Source organism: Ambystoma mexicanum, chromosome 11 (genome assembly GCF_040938575.1).
Source record: "Ambystoma mexicanum isolate Mex_15411 chromosome 11, UKY_AmexF1_1, whole genome shotgun sequence".
Classification (NCBI taxonomy): Eukaryota; Metazoa; Chordata; class Amphibia; order Caudata; family Ambystomatidae; genus Ambystoma; species Ambystoma mexicanum.
This window is the reverse complement of record NC_090934.1, coordinates 1,012,220,008-1,012,238,719: the sequence shown is the minus strand read 5'-3', so window position 1 is coordinate 1,012,238,719 and position 18,712 is coordinate 1,012,220,008. Positions and strand designations below refer to the sequence as shown.

The window sequence follows — 18,712 nt, the reverse complement described above, 5'->3', positions numbered from 1 at the left end:
CTGCGATGGTGTTGAGGGCGCAGGGCGCTCGTACCTGAGTTCCCGCTGGTCTTCTGCGGCGCCCTCTGCTGTATCTTACACGGCGCCAGCATTCCCCGCCGGCCTTCCGGTCTCGCGCGGCCGCCGAAGCCGCATTCTCACCGGCCCCTCCCGGATCACTGGGAGCTCTGGCAGTGTGCAGCGGGCGATCCGGGCCGTCGCCGACTAGCACCGCAGAGGGGCGGTCACTCGCGTCACTCTGCGATGCAGGGATTCCAATGAGGTGCGGGCAGCGTCCCGTGATGAGGTGGCTGGCTCAGCTTCCCCGTATGGACCAGTGTGCCGCGGCTCCGGCAAGGCCCCACTCCTCGGCATCTGAGGGGAGGGAGGGGGTGGAGGACCTCGCGGCCTTCCGCACACGGTCGAGATCTCGGGAGGCAGACTAAATAAACGCAGGAGCTTGTGCAGAACCGCTTCGGCTGTTAGTAGCTGGAGATTGTAAACTGTGTGGATGCCACAGGATACACGATTTTCAGGATCTTTTAGGGAGCTCCACGGAGCTCACAGGGAGGCCGCCATCTTGGACGGCTCTCGAGCGCCCTCTGGCCGCAGGATGATTCATGAGATGTGCCTCATGCGACTGCTAGTTCCCGGCATCGGACCCCCATGCATTCTGTCTTGAGTGTTAGGGGCCCGACCACCGATGGGACACAGGGCATTGATGAATCTTTTGTCACAGTGGAGGGAGATCTTCCTTACTTCTCCTCCTCCCCAACTTAAGGTCTTCGTCTCCAGGACCTCTCGTCAAGACAAGGTAGGCCCTCTGTTCAGCACGGCTCCACAACGCAGCAACTCTTTCCCTGAGGTTGCCACGGATCGGGATTAGTCTAATTCAGGTTCTGACAGGCCCAAGGCCACTAAGGCTACTGGCTCCCTAGCCCCACCAGGGTTTCTGTGGAAAAGCAATCAAGTTAATCTTCTTATACCCCAATGGGGAAGGCATCGTCGAGTGCCACTTCCAAGAGTCTGTCCTCTGCACAATCCAACACGGAACCGGCACAGGTGCTGAGGGCGTCCAGCCTACTGGAGCTCACTCTGAGGTTGCAAGTCAGGGTGTTACGACTACCGGCTGAGTGCTCAGCGCCTACCATAGTGTTCTGAGGTCCACGCCTCAACTTCAGGTGAGATTCCCAAGCTGTACCATCCTGTGTCTGAGGCCTCTATTGGCTCTGCGCCCTCCCGCCCAGGGTGTGGCGCAAGGCTTCAAAATGGCAGAGAGGCACGTGGCAGAGCGTGCCAGGCTGACGGCCATCTTGGATCTAGCTATGAGCCTGCCAGTGCTTTTACCCATTGAACGGTGCAGGCTCCTGGTCTCCTCAGGGATACATCTACCCATCACAGCCTTACTACACGCTCCAGGGGCCACAGCGCTTTGACCAGGAGCGGATGTCCAGCGCCTCGGAGGGCTGGGCCCCCAGGGACCCGGCGGTTTGCGAGGACTGCTTCTTCAAGCTCTTCCTCATGCATGCCCCTCAGATGAAAGGCACCCGAAGGACATTGTGATGGGGGTCATCCCGCAGGTGGTGCTGCCCTGGCCCCCTCCTCTGGGCACTCCTCCCATTCCTCTTGCACTTGCTGTTCCGGTGCCTGTCCCTCCACTGGTTTAGGCCCTACCAGTAATCCTGAACCCTCCAACTCCTCCTGTACCACCAATGCCTTCCTCTCAGCAGCCGTTGGACCTGTCAGCAGCTCCAGAATTTTGGGGGACCCTGCCGGCACCTCTGTCCCAGGCCCTGGATTCCCCTTGTCTTTGAAATGGGGGGTGGGAGGGGACGCGGACTACGATGATGCCCAGGATGATGAACCCGCTGTATTCGTTGAGGCCTTTCATGACCGCCTTCAGGGCCTTGTAGAGTTCTTGGGGTTCTCTCCTCCCGAGGAATCACCCCCAGGAGCAGAGTGTGCTAGCTGAGGTTTTGAGGAAACACACCACGATCCGGTCTGGCATCCCCCTCCAGAAGGATGTCCTGCAGGTGGCCTGGGAGAAGCCCAGGGCCAACGGCCAGATTAACAAGAAGTTGCACAGCAAGTTTAGGCTGACTGATGGGAAGCCAATCCTCCTTGCCTCCCACGCGCAGCCCCATTCTTCTGTGGTAATTGCAGCCTGCTTGTATTTTAAACCATAGTCTTCCTCCACGGGTACTGCCTCCAGTTGCCTCTCCAAGGAGCAGAATGTCCTTGAGAAAGCACTTACTCCATCTGAGGTCTACATCTGTGGCAAGCCAACGCGGATGCTCTTTTGGTTACGGCTAACTTAAAGCTGTGGCGGGAGCTGAGGGAATTTCTGTCCGACCTCCCTTCGGATAAGCAAGCCTGCTTCAAGGCCAGTCTGGCAGATGCCCGGGCCATTATGCAGGACCTCATGGAGTCTCTCTCCCACATTGACACAGCCAGCAGAGGGCTGTGCCTTGCAGTCGAGATGAGAAGGACGGCATGGATGCACACCACTGTGTTTTCATCTGACATACAGGAGCGGTTCCTGGCTCTGCCTTTTTTCATTCGACGACCGATGATTAGTTGACAAAGAAGAATACTTCCACTCAAACCGCCATGTCCTTGGCCATCCTGACAAAACTAGGTCAGAAATCCTTCCCGTAGGACCAAGTTCAAGCCCTGCGCTTTCTCAGGCTTGAAGGGGTTCTGCGGCTGCAGTACAAGAAGGCCTGACAGGTTTCCCTGTGACAACAGGGGGAAGCAGCAGAGGACGTTGCATGGGTTTTTCCGCTCACTCTCAGATGACAAGAAGCAGCGACGTCCAGGTCGGGGAACACAGCTCGCCTGTGGGAGGCAGTTTGGCTCTGTTCCTAGGCACCTGCAATAGTATTTTTCAGCAACCCGTGGATCCTATCCATAGTCTCCACAGGCTTTAGTCTTCCTCTTTCTTTGTCTCTACCATCCTCTTTGTCAGATCAGGTCTCCAGCTCTTTTATGGGAGGTCCTTTCGCTCTTGGAGATGTAGGCGATAGAACCGGTTGCTCTTGTAGACTGGGGCTTCAGTTACTATTCCAGGATTTTTGCAGTACCCAAGAACAACCAGGCCGGCCTGAGGGTAATCCTGGACCTGACATTTCTAAATCTGTCTTTACCGCTGGAACGCTTCAAGATGAATACTCCTGCACACAAAGCCGAGTCTCTGTGTGCAGGAGACTGGATGTGTTCCCTGGACCTCAAGGATGCATACCTGCATGTGCCCGTCTACAAGTCCCATCAGAAGTTTCTGAGGTTCACAATAGTCGCACCACTTTCAGTACAAGGTGCTGCCCTTCAGCCTGAACTCAGCCCCTTGTGTATTCACCAAGTTGATGAACGCAGTGGTGTGCCTTCTCTGCTTGGAGGGCCATCATCTATACCCTTATTTGGACGAATGGCTGGTGAGGGCGTGGTCACACAAAGGGGTGGTGCACTCCTGCCAGAGATTGACGGATGTTCTTAATCTGCTGGGGTATTTCCTCAACCAGAGAAAGTCAGTTATGCCCGTCTCAGGAACTGGTCTTCCTAGGGGTGTGTTGGAATGCTACCGTTCAGAGAGTGTTCCTGATGGCCAAGAGCCTTATATCCCTCCCCAAGGCGGTGGGGCACTTCTGGCCCACTCAAACACCTCAACATGGTGGTTCTAGCACATTCTGGGCCTGATGGCCTCCTGCAAGCTCACTGTATAGCACGCTAGCCTCACGATGAGGCTCTTCCAGCTACACATGGTGGCCAATTGGGATCAGGAGACGGGTCTCAGTCGGACAGGATCCCAATACCACCGCTCCTGCTGCCCGATCTTCACTGGTGCCTGATAGAGGGCGATGTCTCAGTGGGATCCCCTGTCACCCGACTGGAGCCTACCCTGGCGTTGATGGGGGCGGGGGGGGGGCTGCTCTGGAGGGCTATGTGATTCATGCAGCATGGTCCAGGACGGAAGCCCTCTTGCATATCCATTTGCTCGAGCTCAGGGCAGTGGGCCTGTGTAACGCTCACCTGATTCCCACGGAGGCGCAGGTCTGGCTTCGAGTGCTGATGCTTCTTCAATGGTGAAGCGCAGGACTCTGAAGATGGACAGGAAGGGCCCTCTACTCTGGCTTCTCCGGCTCGCAGGAATATTCCCCTGTGCGTGAAAAGGGAGTATTACCTACTGACTGAGTTATGCTCAAGCCTCCCACTCTCTTCCAACCCTCCACGATACCCTTCCACGATTCCCCGTGAAGTCTCAACTTAGGGTCAGGAAGGATGAGCTCTCCATCCTGCTTCTGATGCAGGGGCGCGTTGAAACCCAGTTACTTCACTGGATTAAGGATTGATGGGAGTTCAGGTAAGCTTGACTATTCAGGTAAGGCTCTGTAAAAGTTCTGTTGCAAGTTCAAAAGTCCAAGCTTAATAATAATGTTCATTGTCTTTTGCAGCAAGCGCTAATGCTTATGTCTTTTTTGTTTCCCCCTTAGGGGCCGGGGTTCGGAATGCCGGAGATATGGCACCGACCCGAAGTGAAACGTGCAGTTCCAGTAAATGGCAGGTTAGTTCTGGATGAGCGCTCGGGAACTGTCTTTGCATACGCTCATTCAATGTCTGTCTTTTTTTCCCCATAGGGGCCGGGGTCCGGAAAATGCCTGGAAGCGGCAAGACCCGAAATGAAATGGGAATGACCCAACAGGTAAGTCTTATTCCCTTCCTTCTCTCACCTCTTATTCTTGTCTTTTTCTCTAGGCTCTGGGAAGTGGCTGTGTATCCGGATGATCGCTGCTGAAGAAGGAGGAACCCAGGAAAGGTGAGTGAAATGCAACGCTGCAGCGATCGTAACGAAATGCTTTTAAAAATAATGTCTTCCCTTTCAGGATCGTCGGTGATGTCTCCGTGGTGCAGATTTAGCTGGTAAGGTCTCTTGTCTCCCTTTGCAGGTGACCCAGGATGCTGACAGGCGTGGCTGAAGTCCAGATGCAGGAGCTGACACGGTGAGCGTCCAGCTGCGAGGAGCAGAACAACGCGAAGCGTGAGTTGCTGATCGGGTGTGGTTTAAATAGCTTTGGAAGAAGTCCCAAGTGTGTATCCTTCCTCCGATCAGGTATGTATCCTTCCCCGACCACACCCGGGTGGAAAGTAGTCCCACAGGTACAGTAGTTCCATTCAGGCCTCAAGAGGGCCTGGATGTGGCAGCATGGTCTGCATCAGGTAAGTGCACATTAAAACACTTGAACACATGTCTAGCTTTATGAGCCTGGCGCCTAAGGCGCCAGGACAGAGGTCCAACATGAGCCTGGCGCCTAAGGCGCCAGGACTGCGTCCAAAGGGCCCTAGCTTGGGCCCGCTGGCACTCCCCTGGGGGAAATGATGCCTGCCTCCGGTGTCGCTGAGTTGGACCTGGCTCATTGGAGGTAGGCATCATGACAGCCTGGTACACACAGCGTTCTTGCCCCTCATCTGGGATAGGTCTTTCCTGGTCACGACGGACAATTCTACTACAATGTTTTACCTGCATGGAGGCTGTAGAATGGGCCTGGTTGGGGTGCGAGGAGGGAGGGTTTGGGGGAGTTTGGATTTCGGCAGTCCACCTCCCAGGGACAGCAATACAGACCGTTGGATGGTTCAGGCCATTTCAGAGGCTTACATGGCCGTGGGAAAACATGTTCCTGAGGGGATTTATGCCCATGCGGTCGGAGCGAAAGCCACGATTGTTGTATTTCAGAGACATGCTTCTTGGGATGTCATCAGCAAGACGGCTACTTGGGCCACTCCGTCTGCCGTCTATAAGCACTACTCCCTGGACACCAGCTCCAGGAGCGATGCAGAGTTTGGTCAGGCGCTTCTGAAGAACCTTTTTGCTTCGTCCTAGATGTGAGTCAGGTTGCCACACCTCCACCGCAGGGCGGGGCCTCGGCTGGGCGTTCTCCCAACTACATTTTTCACTGCCAAAGGTTCTGGTACCGTCACCATGTTGGGGGACGCCCACAAGGCTGGAAAGGGGACTATGGACTATGAGTACTCTAATCACTATGGTGAGTAACTTTAATAACTTTTTGACAACTCCTTAATAACTTTGTACAAAAATAAAGATGTACATTTCCCAGTTGCGTTATACGAACAAAACTCAGGGTTCTTCTACTTCTTTTTGTAAATTATCTTGGCTGCATTATGCAAAAAGCTCAAAGGATCCTCTTGATTATTGATTTGATATTGATCTTCGTCAATTGGCAGTTGTTGGGGAAAGATTTTTCCATTGGCAAATTTTTCTCCATGTTCTATGGGCAGCTTTTGTTTTGGAACCTGTCCTGACTTTGTACAAATAAGTTAAGCCCTCAGCTTCACTCCCTTGAACTTTTGAACATTTTGTTATGGGATTGGGGGGGACTGATTAATCCTTCAGACTATCAATACTGGAAAACTGCCTCGCTTTTGTCTTTTGACCTTTTTGGTAAAATGTGGATAGTGCACACAGCATCTTACAATGCAGTGCAGTATGGATGCATTTGTATCACCTTAGACTTTTTTACTTGTGAAATTTCGGTTATTTTATATGTCCCTGAAGATAAACTGGTGGCAGCAGGTACATTTTTACCATTTTTTTATTACTTCTAATAATGCAGTTGCATGTTTACTTCCTATTACTACTAAATGTGGCTAGTGCCCTAAAATGGCCGTGCCATGAGATATTTGCCTAATCTTTGGCTGTATTGTTTGCCTTCTTCCTGCCTTCTCTGGCCAGGAAATCCGGTCATGCATTAGCCCTGGATGGCTACTGCCGGCTTGCTGTGTGGAACTAGGATGTGGGTTGGACTGTCTGGTCCCACTCCACATCTGGGGCGCCAGAGAGTCTAGGTGTGGGGCATGAGTGAAACCCACAGTTGTCCCTGATTGGACCACTTCTGGCTGTTTGAATGGTCGGATCCTTACCATTGGTGGGCTTGGACTTGCTTCCAGGCAAGATTTACGATAGGAAGAAGACTCCCAGAGGCATTTCTTAAGATCCGTGTTGGAGCTAAGTATCCTTTGTAGAAGACCAGCCGACTGAATATCAGTGGACGACTCCGAAGAAGTCTGGCATCCCCTTCCTGCATTTTGCCCGGTGAAGCTCTGTTAGAGTACCTGATCTGCAAAGACCCCGAGCAGCGCTTCAACCCTTGAGCTGGTGGGACCAACCAGTCTTGACGCATTCACGAGGATCCAGCCACCCTGATCCTTCAGAAGTGTCCCTGGACCTGTCCCTGGACCGCCTGGGAGACTGACCAGCTCTCCAGTGGGCTACCTCATTAGAATTGTCGCTGTTCCACGTTCATCGCCAGAACTTCAATGGTTGCCAGCTTTTGCCACAGATCCTGCTGAGTTTCAGCTTCCCAGCTTCATAGCCTGCTCTGGAAGGCCTTCGACCACAACGCGAGACTCCTGCCATCGTTGCTGTACAGTGACAGTCCATGGAAGTCACTTCCATGTGTCCTGTGAGTTGTCCAGAAGAGTCCAGTATGAGTGCATCCTGGTTGCCTATTTTCGTCTGGGGTTGCATGCTGCACCAACAGCCAACGGGAGAAATTCTCGGACCTGCAACCCATCGACATCCTGCACTGGAACAAACCCCAGGAAAACCTACCTGGAGTGACCTCCAGTTGACCCATCAAGTCATCTGGGAAAATCTGAGTCGGCAGGGTAAGTCATTGCAACGCATTCACCTCCCCCGGTTCACCTTAGAATAAACTTTGGTTATTGCATCGCTTGAATAGGAATAATTTTACTGACCTGTAAAGTTGTTCAACATCTTCTGGAACGTTGCTCCACCACAGGAACACTCTCCCTACATAAATTGCCTTGCCTAAGAAGAAGCTTTGTGACTTTTGGGCACAAAGCCCTATACATCATAGGGATTGGATTTAGGATACATTTTTTGTGCTTTAGTTTCACACAAAAAACGAACCTAAAGGTGACTGTTTACATGTTTGATAACGGAGTGTTGTGCAATATTACTACCTGCTCATTTTTTTGTGTGCCTTTTGGGCCTATAATAAATATTGTATTTGTGTACTTGCCTACTAAATTGAATTATTTTGCACTTCACTGTGCGGACTGCATTATAGATTCCTGGCCGCCTGGGAGAATGCCTTGACCACTCTCCACACTTACCTTGATTGGGTTTCACTAACCGAGTTCCCCTATTCACTATAACAATGGTGGCCTTATAAAATCTGTCCGCCAGATTCTAAAAATCGATCTTAACAGCAGTGCTGAAGCCATTGTTGGGACTGGAGTGACTAATCTGGTCCCAAGAATAGCATCAGCACTGCCAATTATCGAAGATCAGTATAAATCAATAAAACATCCTTTGGATAGGAGTATGAACAATTAAGGCCAAGAGACATGATTCAGAGAATATACCTTCCCGATGAGCCACATGATGGTGGTGAAACACTGTCAAGGATTTGTTAAGCCTCCTGCATAGTACTATTGGTTAATTCAAGGATTTTGAAGCCTTTTTGCACAACACTATTGGGGAAATTCATATAAAGAGGTTGTTTTGAGATCTTTTCGCATAACACCATTGGAACATTTAGTCAATAGGATCTTTTTTGCTTTTTGCATAACGCAACTGAAAATCACAAAGGGATGGTGACCCTGAGTTTTTTTCATATAGCGCAATTGGGACATTTACATCTTAATTATTTTGTACAAATACCCTTTCAAATTTCTTAGAGTTTTCAGTTATTTACTACAAAAGTCAATAGATACTGAAGCAATTATTGGCACAGCAGTTATTCATAAAATGTTCTTGTGACTTGCATATTGGGCAGATTCTGGATTCGTTTGGAGTACATTTATTCTCAATTACTCTGAATCATTGGGTAGTAAGCGCCATAGGGCAATGTACATCTACAATATCAATTTACATTATGATTTTCATTTTTTCTCGAATCCCTGCAATGCCTTAGAGTGACCAAAAGGAGTCGAGGCCATGGTTTGGTTCAGGGATACTAACGTGGGAAAACCTGAGCATGGGTACTTTCAGCTTCTCTTCCACAAAGGTTCTGCTCTTCTGTCTGAAATGTCACTTCTTTTAATATTGGCCTTTACCATATAGGCAGACTGACAAATCAAGCTGGATGTTTTGACACTTGTTTGGCACTCCTACCAATCTACCCGGTCTTGGAAAAGTAAGCAGACTTCTTGCATCTTAATCTCCTAGTGAAGTTGTCTGCAGGGTAATGTACTGCACACAGGACATCAGTCAACTTATTTACTCCTATGTCCTGTCCCCTTTCCTCCATACTGTATGGGCGTCCCTCGCTAGGGATGGGAGACGGAACCTTTTTCACCTGAAAGAAAATCTTCTTCCCTTTTATATTGAGAGGCGCGTGGGGGTGCAGCCCTTGGAGCATGTGCTCCCGTGACTCCACCCACCGGTGCCACGCCTCCGTCCTCTTTTCCGCGTCGACAGGAGCGGACTGCTTTCACGAGCGCTCCTGGCTTTGGCCTTGTAATTTCACACGCTGTTCCCTGGATACGGTCTTATGTCTTTTGGTCCTTAATCAGGTACTCGGTCCTCTGGTGCCACGCTCCTCACTGGCACATGACGTCGGCGAGCTTCAGCAGGTGTCCAGCCTGCGAAGGGCTCTTCCCTACATCCGACCTCCACGCTCTGACTCCACTGCCTTGGCCCCGATCACGGCTGCAAGGGTTGTACCGCGTGTGATGCGCTTACACCGTGTACTCTGAAGAACAGGTTAGCTCGGTATAGAGAGCTCTTCGACGTATCGCCTCCAGAGGACTTGGAAGAACTTTGTCAAGCACAAGTCAAGGCCGGTCCACTTTTTTCATCTGCACCCCGCAAGGGCGGCTCCTTCCCCAGGAAACGTCCAAGCGGGAGGGACCGTTCAGCTTCTAACACCAGCACAGGTACCGAGGCTGCTTCAGCTACCGGCCGCCAGGCTGAGGGTCACTAGATCCTGCTGGTGACGCCGCTGAGGGACTGCAAGGTTCTTCTACCGGGTGTCCATCCGAGGGGTTACGCCCTACTACCGGACAAATGTCTGAGGGGGTGCCTGTACGCAGCACTACTGGCAACACAGCCGAGGGCACGACGCCTGCCATGCCCTGTCCTGTGGTGCAGGGTAGACCTCAAGCTCCGGAGGCGCTCTGTCACCTTCGGTGGGTCAAGGCCAGGTTATCAAGCTTCCAAGGCATCCATAGCAAGATGGAGGGTTGCGGCCATCAAGGAAGCTTATATGGGGCAGCACAAACCGCTCCCGGCAAATATGCATGCCCACGCTATCAGAGCCAAGTCCATGGTTGTTGCCTTTCAGAGACATGTTCCATGGAAGGTCATTAGTAAGGCGGCTACATGGGGCGTGCCTTTGACCTTCTGCAAGTACTACTGCTTGGACGCCAGCGCCAGGTCAGATTCAGCATTTGGTCAGGCAGTATTAAGGAACTTGTTTTCTTAGGAGGGTCACCTCTCCACCGTGCAGCTACAATCAGTTGTAATTGCCCATATAGTATGGAGGAAAGGGGACTATGGACTACGAGTACGTTAGTCACTACGGTGAGTGACTTATAATTTATGCCATTTGGCTAATGGTGCAATATTTGTGGACTAGTAAACGGAAGCTTCAGCTGGACACAGGTTGGTTGGCTGGGGCTTAGAAGAAATGCACCTTTTCAAGGTGAGTGGCCCATTCTCAGATCTGTGTGGGAGCATGTGCAAGTTGTTAATCCCAAGCTATGACCATCTATGTGAATATTGAATCCTTTGTGTCTCAAGTGCTTGAAGGTAGTACAAAACAGTGTTTGCTTATTTGCGTTTTTGTGGCTTTTTACTTTTCATTTAGATTGTTTTCTTTCAGTAGAGGAAGGTGGAGATTATTCCACCCTCTCCTCGAAGGAAACCAATCAGTTTTTGGGTGTCCTTGTGACTTCACCACACTAAGAAGCCTTTTTATCCACAGAGATGTTTTTGATTTGTACTCAATCCATGGTACTTAAAAAAAACATTTTTTTTTAAAAAGCCCGTCTCAATGTTGCGATTTTGTGCTTAAACAACATAATTGTCTTGAGGTCCATACTTGTTCTAACAAGTTTACATTCTTTTTTTTAAGTCGCAAGCGTCGCTCCTCACCATCTGCCAAGGCACAGCAAGAGGAGACCACTGAGTCGGAGTGGACAGATGTTGAGACACGGGTTAGTGCTGTGCCATTAGTGCTCTTAAATGGTTTGATTAGTTTCATTGCCTTGATCTACCCTGCTGTTCGTATGGCATTTAGTCAGTGTGTCTATTAAAAGTAGAATGTGTTGATACAAAAATACTTGATATGTGCAATTGCTGATGAAGGATTTGTAGTGCAACATTGCTTTTTTTGAAGGGGTGTTGGCCTATGAGAACTAGAGCGGGTGCCATCATGAAGCAAGGCACTCTAATGGGGAAGTGGGCTGTTCCTTTGGATCTTCAATGAAGGTGGGGGTGTTGCTTGAGCAGAAGGGTCACATCCTTGGGATTTAGGAACCTGCTTCATGCAATGTATTTGGTTCAGAGAATTAATCTTAGAATTCTGGCTTGTTTTTCCAGTGCTCTGTGGCTGTTGAGATGAGGGCTGGATCCAACCTTGGCCCTGGATACCAGCACCATGCTATGCCCAAGTAAGTGGAACCTGTGAGCGCTTGAGTGTGTGGATTTGTGTGTAAATATAAATTACATTTCTAGACCACCAACAGGCTTCTTGGTGCTGGGAGGGACAAAGACAAGCAACAGTTAATTAAATCAGTAATACCAGTAAGGGGTACACACCAAAAACAAGAAACCATGTTGGAATGATGAACAGAAGTCCATGGGCTTTAAAAGATTCCAGTCCCATCAGAAGAATGCCTTACAGAATAGCACAAAGAATATGTATGTGTGGTCTGCTAGTGGATGCAGTGTGCTGTGGAAGGCACACAACAGGGATATCGCCCCTTGTTGGGTTGCTGCCTTCCCGTCAGATGAACATTTTGCAGAACCCAAAGCCCTGATGATCCAGAAAGCCATAGGGCCATGAGGAGCCCCACTGATAAGGTACACCGCCACCACAGTGCCCCATCAAACCACATGATCTGGATTACTGGTGCGCTCCACTGCTCCAAGAATGCAGCTCTGTGACAGTGACTCTGCTACAATATACATAATCCCTCAAAGTGACTAAGTTAGAACCCGCTTCACATCATTGTCAACATTTGTCAAGCACCTCGGGCTGTGCTGTCCATCTGCCGGTTGCGACATTGGTGCACTCTGGCCACAAATATATCCGCTGCCCAACTCCTCCAGCCGGCAGCAGGCTGTTTCAACGTCAGGATATGACCCAAGGGCAGGACCGGTGTGCAGCAGCATGGGCAGTAGCAGACTGTCCTTGGCTGCATCACAAGGAGGCCTGCCACAACTTTTAGCAGGCAGCGTGAAACAGCCACAGCATTGTTGTCCTCTCTCAAACCAAGTGTTGCTGCAAAGGCATGGGACTGGATGAGTGCACTTGAGGTGGGTGGGGAGAGATGGTGGGCGGGGAGGAGTGTGCTCATAGGGATGTTTGAATATGGGGGTTATGCATATTTGTGCGCACATACAGATGTAGATGGGTGGTAGTTTGGTGTATGCAGGTGCATCAGTGGGTGTGTGCGAGACTGCTCATGGGGAGGTGGAATGACTCATCCAAAACTGTCTCGACGTGCTGGTTTCCCATGACACAACAGGAGTGGGTTGATGTTCTGGCTGTTAGGGGATTGCACGTTCTGGACTTTAAATGGCGGGAAATCACACTAGATGAATAGACACTGCAATATGAGGTGCTAGTGATTGCATACTACAATATTGTAACAACTTGTGGTAGCTCTGAACTGTGCTCATCGCAGGAATGAGGCATGGAGATATGGCCGTTTGATTATAGAGAGGGGACTCTTGGCCAGGCAGTAGAAACTATCCAGACTCTGGGTATGGTCACTTATAGGTGTGTTCCGTGGATTGTTATTGGAGATGGAGGACCTATATTACGCCATACCTATGATCTAGCCCACTGAAAAAATGACTCGACAGTATGTAAAAATGTAGAGTACTCCCAACTATATGTGATAAGTAGGGGAGCAGCATGGAGGTTTAGATTAGATTGTTCTGTCTTCGTGCAGATGGTAGACCGGACATGCAAGTCTGTGCCGAATTCATGTAACAAATATCCTAACAGCCTGTTTTATTCTCTCCATAGGCGAAGAAAGCCCTGAGCCTCTGACTTGTACAGCGACCATATGTTATAAAAGGGACCCTTAACTGTTCTTGGACATTCACTGTTGACAGCAACGATGGCGGAGCTGCAGCCCACACTCTGGCACTGTGGGCATTTCGTATTCTTCAACACCAGTGCTTGGCCAAGACTGAGCAGACTTGGGAGTGGGGTGGACTCCCCCATTGAACGCTTTTTTCTATATTTATATTATGCACAACAGGCTCTATTCATACCCTGTTCTTATTAATTTATAACTTCCTTTTATGAAGCTGACTTTTACTCGGTGTCAATGACATTTATATGAATATTGTGCAGTATTTTTAGTTTGATGAAATCATGAAGGGTTATCAGAAGTTGACTTGACAGCGTGCGAGGGTAAGGCAGATGGGGCAACCCTCAGTATTACTGTGAGCTTCGAGGCCTTGTGCATCTACTTTTCATGATGAGTTGCAAACCTGGACTGGTAATAACACTGTATTTGAGTAAAAGCATCTGGACTTTTTTGGGAGGAGGCAAGAATTTTTATAATCGTGTGTATAAATGGACATTGTATATAAAGAACACCTACAAATGCTGCTATTTGCTTAGCTGCAAGAATGCACTTTAGAATATCTTGTATCTTTGCATTGGGATATATAAATATCTTTATTTTTTAGCATTCAATAATTGTGTATGTGCAGCTGGCTTGGGGGCCGGAGGGAGGGAGCGGGTCCATACAGGTAAATCACAGCCTGAGCATTCCACCAGAAAGCCCGTTCTCAATAACCTGTTAATAAACGTTTGTGCAAGGATTGTCGAAAAATGGCAGTTGAAATGTTGTCCCTTTCCATTTAACCGAAATCTGTACGTGCACCATGCATGAGGGCATTCCATATTTGTGTAAGGTAATGAGGTGCATTAGAGCGTAGTCCCTGATTCTCCAGTGTAAATGATTCCTTTTTAAATAAAACCACAGTAAATTCCTGCCATGATGAATGGGTAATCTTGAAATATACCTTTCATTTGAAATACATTTTACTCTATATACAACCATTTTATTTTTTAATTTCAATCTAAATGATTGCAAAGCAAACTAAAGAGCCCAAACACTGCTCTCAACCCATGACCAATCCATGGCCCTCAGAGGCTCCCCTCACAATCCTCTCACCCGTTGAATAACCCCCCCGATAGGTACACAGAATTGTCAAAGCCCCTCTGCAGAGAATGAACATGTTTTAAAAATAACCTGTTCTATGGAATGCATTCCACTCATCAGGGTCTACCACCTAGTGAAAAAAAGCAGGCAGCTTCTGACACTCTCAAATAGCAAATAATTCCCACAATTCGAGGTGTCCAAAAGAACTAGACATTGATTCAGGCTTGGGTGGCAGGCCAAAATCTTCTCCTTCCCTTCCTCACTCCAAAAGCCTGTAAAAGAGCTGGGTCCTCTTGATCACGTGGAGAGCATTAAGAGAATTCAAATGACCTTTCAACTGTCATTTTCACCCTGGGCGCTACAATCTTATACAGAAGCGTCAGTATTGCAAGCCATAGTTGGTGACAGATCTGCACCAGCTCGATCTACTGCAAGAGCTAGAACATGACATTGAAATGTTTTCAAAGGGAGTTTTAGCGTGCTTGGCCAATGTTTATAGAGTGCCTCATAAACCTTATGGGGCGGGGAGCGCTCCTCATCCAGTGGAGCCAGTGCGTCGATCTTATGAGTTGAAGAAAAAGCTGTCCAGCTCCAGGAGAGGCCCTTCTTCGCACCCCACCTCTACAGAGGAAAGACATCATTTCTTCCGTGATTACCACATCACCTTCCACCCACTGAATGACAGCCCTGAAGGTGAGTTGTACTGGATGTTTTCAATGAGATTCCCCTTCAATTGGCGCCTTTTGTTTGACACTATAGGCTTGTATGTCCCTAGCAACAGAGTAGATCATTGCTGGGATCAACATTTTTGCCTTTGTCTGTGCCACGTGCAGTGCTGCATCCTTTACACTCTTCTCTAGTTAAGGAACTGCCTCAGTACTTGTACTTAAGCCTGAGGTCCCTAAATCTGTTCCTGCCCCCAGGAGGACCTGTGGATAGGTTCCAAAGTATTAAAGATGAGCATCTCCTAGTTCATTTTGGCTTGGAAATGGTACATGAAATTCGTGCAGAAGAACTACCAGAGTTTGAGCAGGTGTTCCTGCAGCATTTTGATATTTGCAGAGCTGGCTGAGGTCCTGTATAAGCCTAGCGACCCAGAAACTGAGATTGGAATGATGCCACCTGTTCTAGGGTGAATTTGCTTCCTTTCAATGTTGTGGCATTTGCAGTGAATTCCTTGAGTCTTATTTCACAGTTGGTGGATTTGGGGAGAAGAAAAATGACCATACTTTCCCTTGTGTGAGGTATTGCAAAGCATCACATGGCATGGCCTGACATGGCAAATCTAGCATGACACAGCAAAAGCACACATAGTGACCTAGCATAATGTGACATCATATAGCAAGACATTGCACTCTTATTACCTGGTATAGCAATAGCACAGCATTGTGTGAATGAGCGTAACATGGTGTAATAAAGCATTGGCTAGCGTATGGCTTATCTTTTCTTTTCTTTCACCTGTTGGAATAGCAGTGGAAAGGATGCACTAGAGGCCCAGAAAAGCAGCTGAAAAGGAGAATAAAGGACCTCTCCTGTTCTTAACAAAATGAGTGACCAGGGCAAACAATGGGCATGGTAGTATGGCTTCAGAGGTAGGTAGGGAAGGTTCAGCACACGTCTCTGGAGTAAAGTAGGAGCTTCTCCAGGTGTCCTAGCACCCTGATGTCAAAACTGTGCACAGGCACTGGTTCCTAACCCCCAATCTGTCACGATAACGCTGCATGGAGGCCAACAGTAGCTTTTCACTCAAAGCCTGTTACAGGATTCCCGTTGCCACCACACCCCTTCATGGAGACGCCTAGACTACATCTCGACTGCGGGGCCATGCCAGAGATCCTACCTGAAAACCAGGCAGTGGAGACCATGGAAAGATGTAGGAACGAGGGGACTAAATAAGGAGAGGTCCTGGGTGAGGATGCCTTAAATCGCTGTTTAAGGAAGGCCAGAATTGAACTCCTATCTATATAGCATAGGTTAGGCTACAGCCTACACCGCACACAGACCCTGGCAAAGTGACACAGCAGAATTCAACTGGTGGCCTTGCTAGCACAGATTCTAAGGAGGGAAGTGATGAGGCCAATGCGGACATGAGCGCACAGGTTTGTAAGCAATAAAATGTTTTCAATGAAAATGTCCAATGGGCTACAGCTGCCCTCAACCGATCCGGAGGTGAGCCTTCTGGGTGCTTACAGTATAAGCATGAAGTTGTCCTCCGCAGTGTCAACTGTGCAGATCGGTTTACCAGTCTACAGGTGGTCAGTTGTGAGGCCTTGCTCCGGTCACTGCAAACCTTTGTTGCCTTAGACTCTGCATCCCAGAAAAGCGCAAAGGGGCAATTTGGCCCTGACCCCACTGTAACACTTAAGCAACAGAAAAAGTTCCCTTAAGTAAGAGAACTCTTGTCACTTGCACTCTGTCACAGGCTTAAAAAACACTTGTGAATATTTTTCATCTCAATCATGAGGTTAATGCAATTATTCAATATCAGACCAAATTAGTGTATATATGCCAATCAAAGGGGCATTACACAGTACTTTTCACATAAGACTTTATTTCCATCAGAAAAAGGGGTGACCAAATGTGTTTCGTGACAACTCTTCATCAGGGTTCTTCAAGTAATCGTACAGCTAGAAAATTATCAAATATATTAATTTCTTCCAAAAAATACTAAATTCCCAGCACTGTAGAACATATACTGTAACAGAAACTCTCTGTAGACATGTATACCGAAATCTAATTACACATACATCGCATATATCAGTGTTCCAAGATGTATCTGGACTAAAGTTCTTATCCTAAGCCTAAATTGGCAATTACACACAACCTCATTGAGTGTAATCTCATACTAATGTTCCAGTTGGTACTGAATTAACTGAACCATAAGTTTGTAGTGTACAACATATTACAGGTTCAATAAATTGCACATACATTGGAGTTCCAAAATATATCTGGATTGAAGTTTTCATATGAAATCAGTGTTGGAAATCACTAGGGCTGTACCGAATAGCATATTTACAATTCGGCCGAATACCAAATAGTTTGTCAACTATTCGGCCGACGCCGAATATGAAGCCGAATAGTTGCTTTATTTAGTAAATCATGTTCCAAACTTCAAAAAACACACTTATTAAAAAACAATTAAAGCACCATTTTAAATGCATTCAATACTTTTATTTCCCTTCATTGTAATTAATGTAGCATCTTTATTTAAAGTATAAAAGCCAGAAAAAAGCAAATTTAACCAAAATGAAGGGACCAAATGTAAAGAAGATTGTTGCATATTCAGTGCCAGTTAAAGTAGGAGGCTTCACAAATGCAAAAGGACTGCCTTTGTGAATCAGATGCATTGCATTCTCTATCCAGTTGAAAAGTCGATGCAGTCTAGTTTCGAAACTTCTTTCCAGCTCACAAAGAAATGTATAAAATAGTTCATGTCGGCTCATGCAGGACACAAGTCAAAAGGAAATCTTAAATGTGTGAACTGCATCTCACAACTATTCACCCCACCCAACCAAATGCTGCTCACTTTTCACTTATCCTAGTCACTCCTTCTCGCCAATACACAAACATATGCAACTTATCATTCCTGATAAAATATCAGATAATGTTAAACTCAGGACTCACGTCCGTAATAAAAGAAAAGGGGGGACTATGACGTATGCAATGGGAAGTGACATGACAGGCACTGAAAGTTTCTATGCACATTTCTTTCAGTTTCATTTCCAACTGAAATAAGTGCACATTGCATATAAAACATTTGCCATAAGAAAAGATTTTCCTGTATTGTCGCAGGCTAAGTATAAAAGATGAGCACGTTTTATGTCTAAGAATCTGTAACAAAACATGTCCTAAAGAGCAGATTACAATATAAGATATTTTTCAGCTGTGTGATAGCAATTTGTCTGGTCTAATTCTATTCAGTTTTGCAAACTGAAGTATATATTTACCTTTCTGAGTTCATGTTGTATTGTATTCAAATGAGAATGTTAAAGTATTCAGCAAGAGCCGAATAGTAAAACTATTCGGCCGGAGCCGAATAGCTTTTTTTCAGCCGGAATTCGGCCGAATACTTACTCGAAGCCGAAGTTCGGTACACCCCTAGAAATCACTCACAACCTCATGAATGTATGTAATCACATGCTAATGTCCCAGTTGATACTTAAGTTATCTGTCCCATTAATTTATGATGCACCAAAAATATTTCAAGTTAAATAAATAGGTATGGTACCTCAAGTGTCCATCTGGGGATAGGAGCATGTCAGTAAAGAACATAAACCATCCTGCAAAGTTGAGTCTTCATGTAGAAACCCTAAAATGAGGTATTGGCCAAGTCTTAGTCTGT

General features: G+C 47.7%; 1 protein-coding gene across 7 annotated transcripts in view; it reads left to right on the top strand.

The window, feature by feature from the left end:
- Positions 1-14,049, top strand: part of KIF23 (kinesin family member 23) — a 518,096-nt gene extending 504,047 nt beyond the window's left edge. For 3 of the 7 annotated variants that reach the window (XM_069624224.1, XM_069624222.1, XM_069624221.1), the window contains 3 exons: positions 11,094-11,175; positions 11,561-11,631; positions 13,218-14,049. In XM_069624224.1, coding sequence (XP_069480325.1) covers positions 11,094-11,175; positions 11,561-11,631; positions 13,218-13,233 — 169 coding nt within the window. In that variant the 3' untranslated portion in view covers positions 13,234-14,049. The remainder of the gene's footprint in view (positions 1-11,093; positions 11,176-11,560; positions 11,632-13,217) is intronic. The other 4 variants (XM_069624219.1, XM_069624220.1, XM_069624218.1 and 1 more) reach the window with 2 other exon arrangements.
- The last annotated feature ends 4,663 nt before the right edge of the window (positions 14,050-18,712 follow it).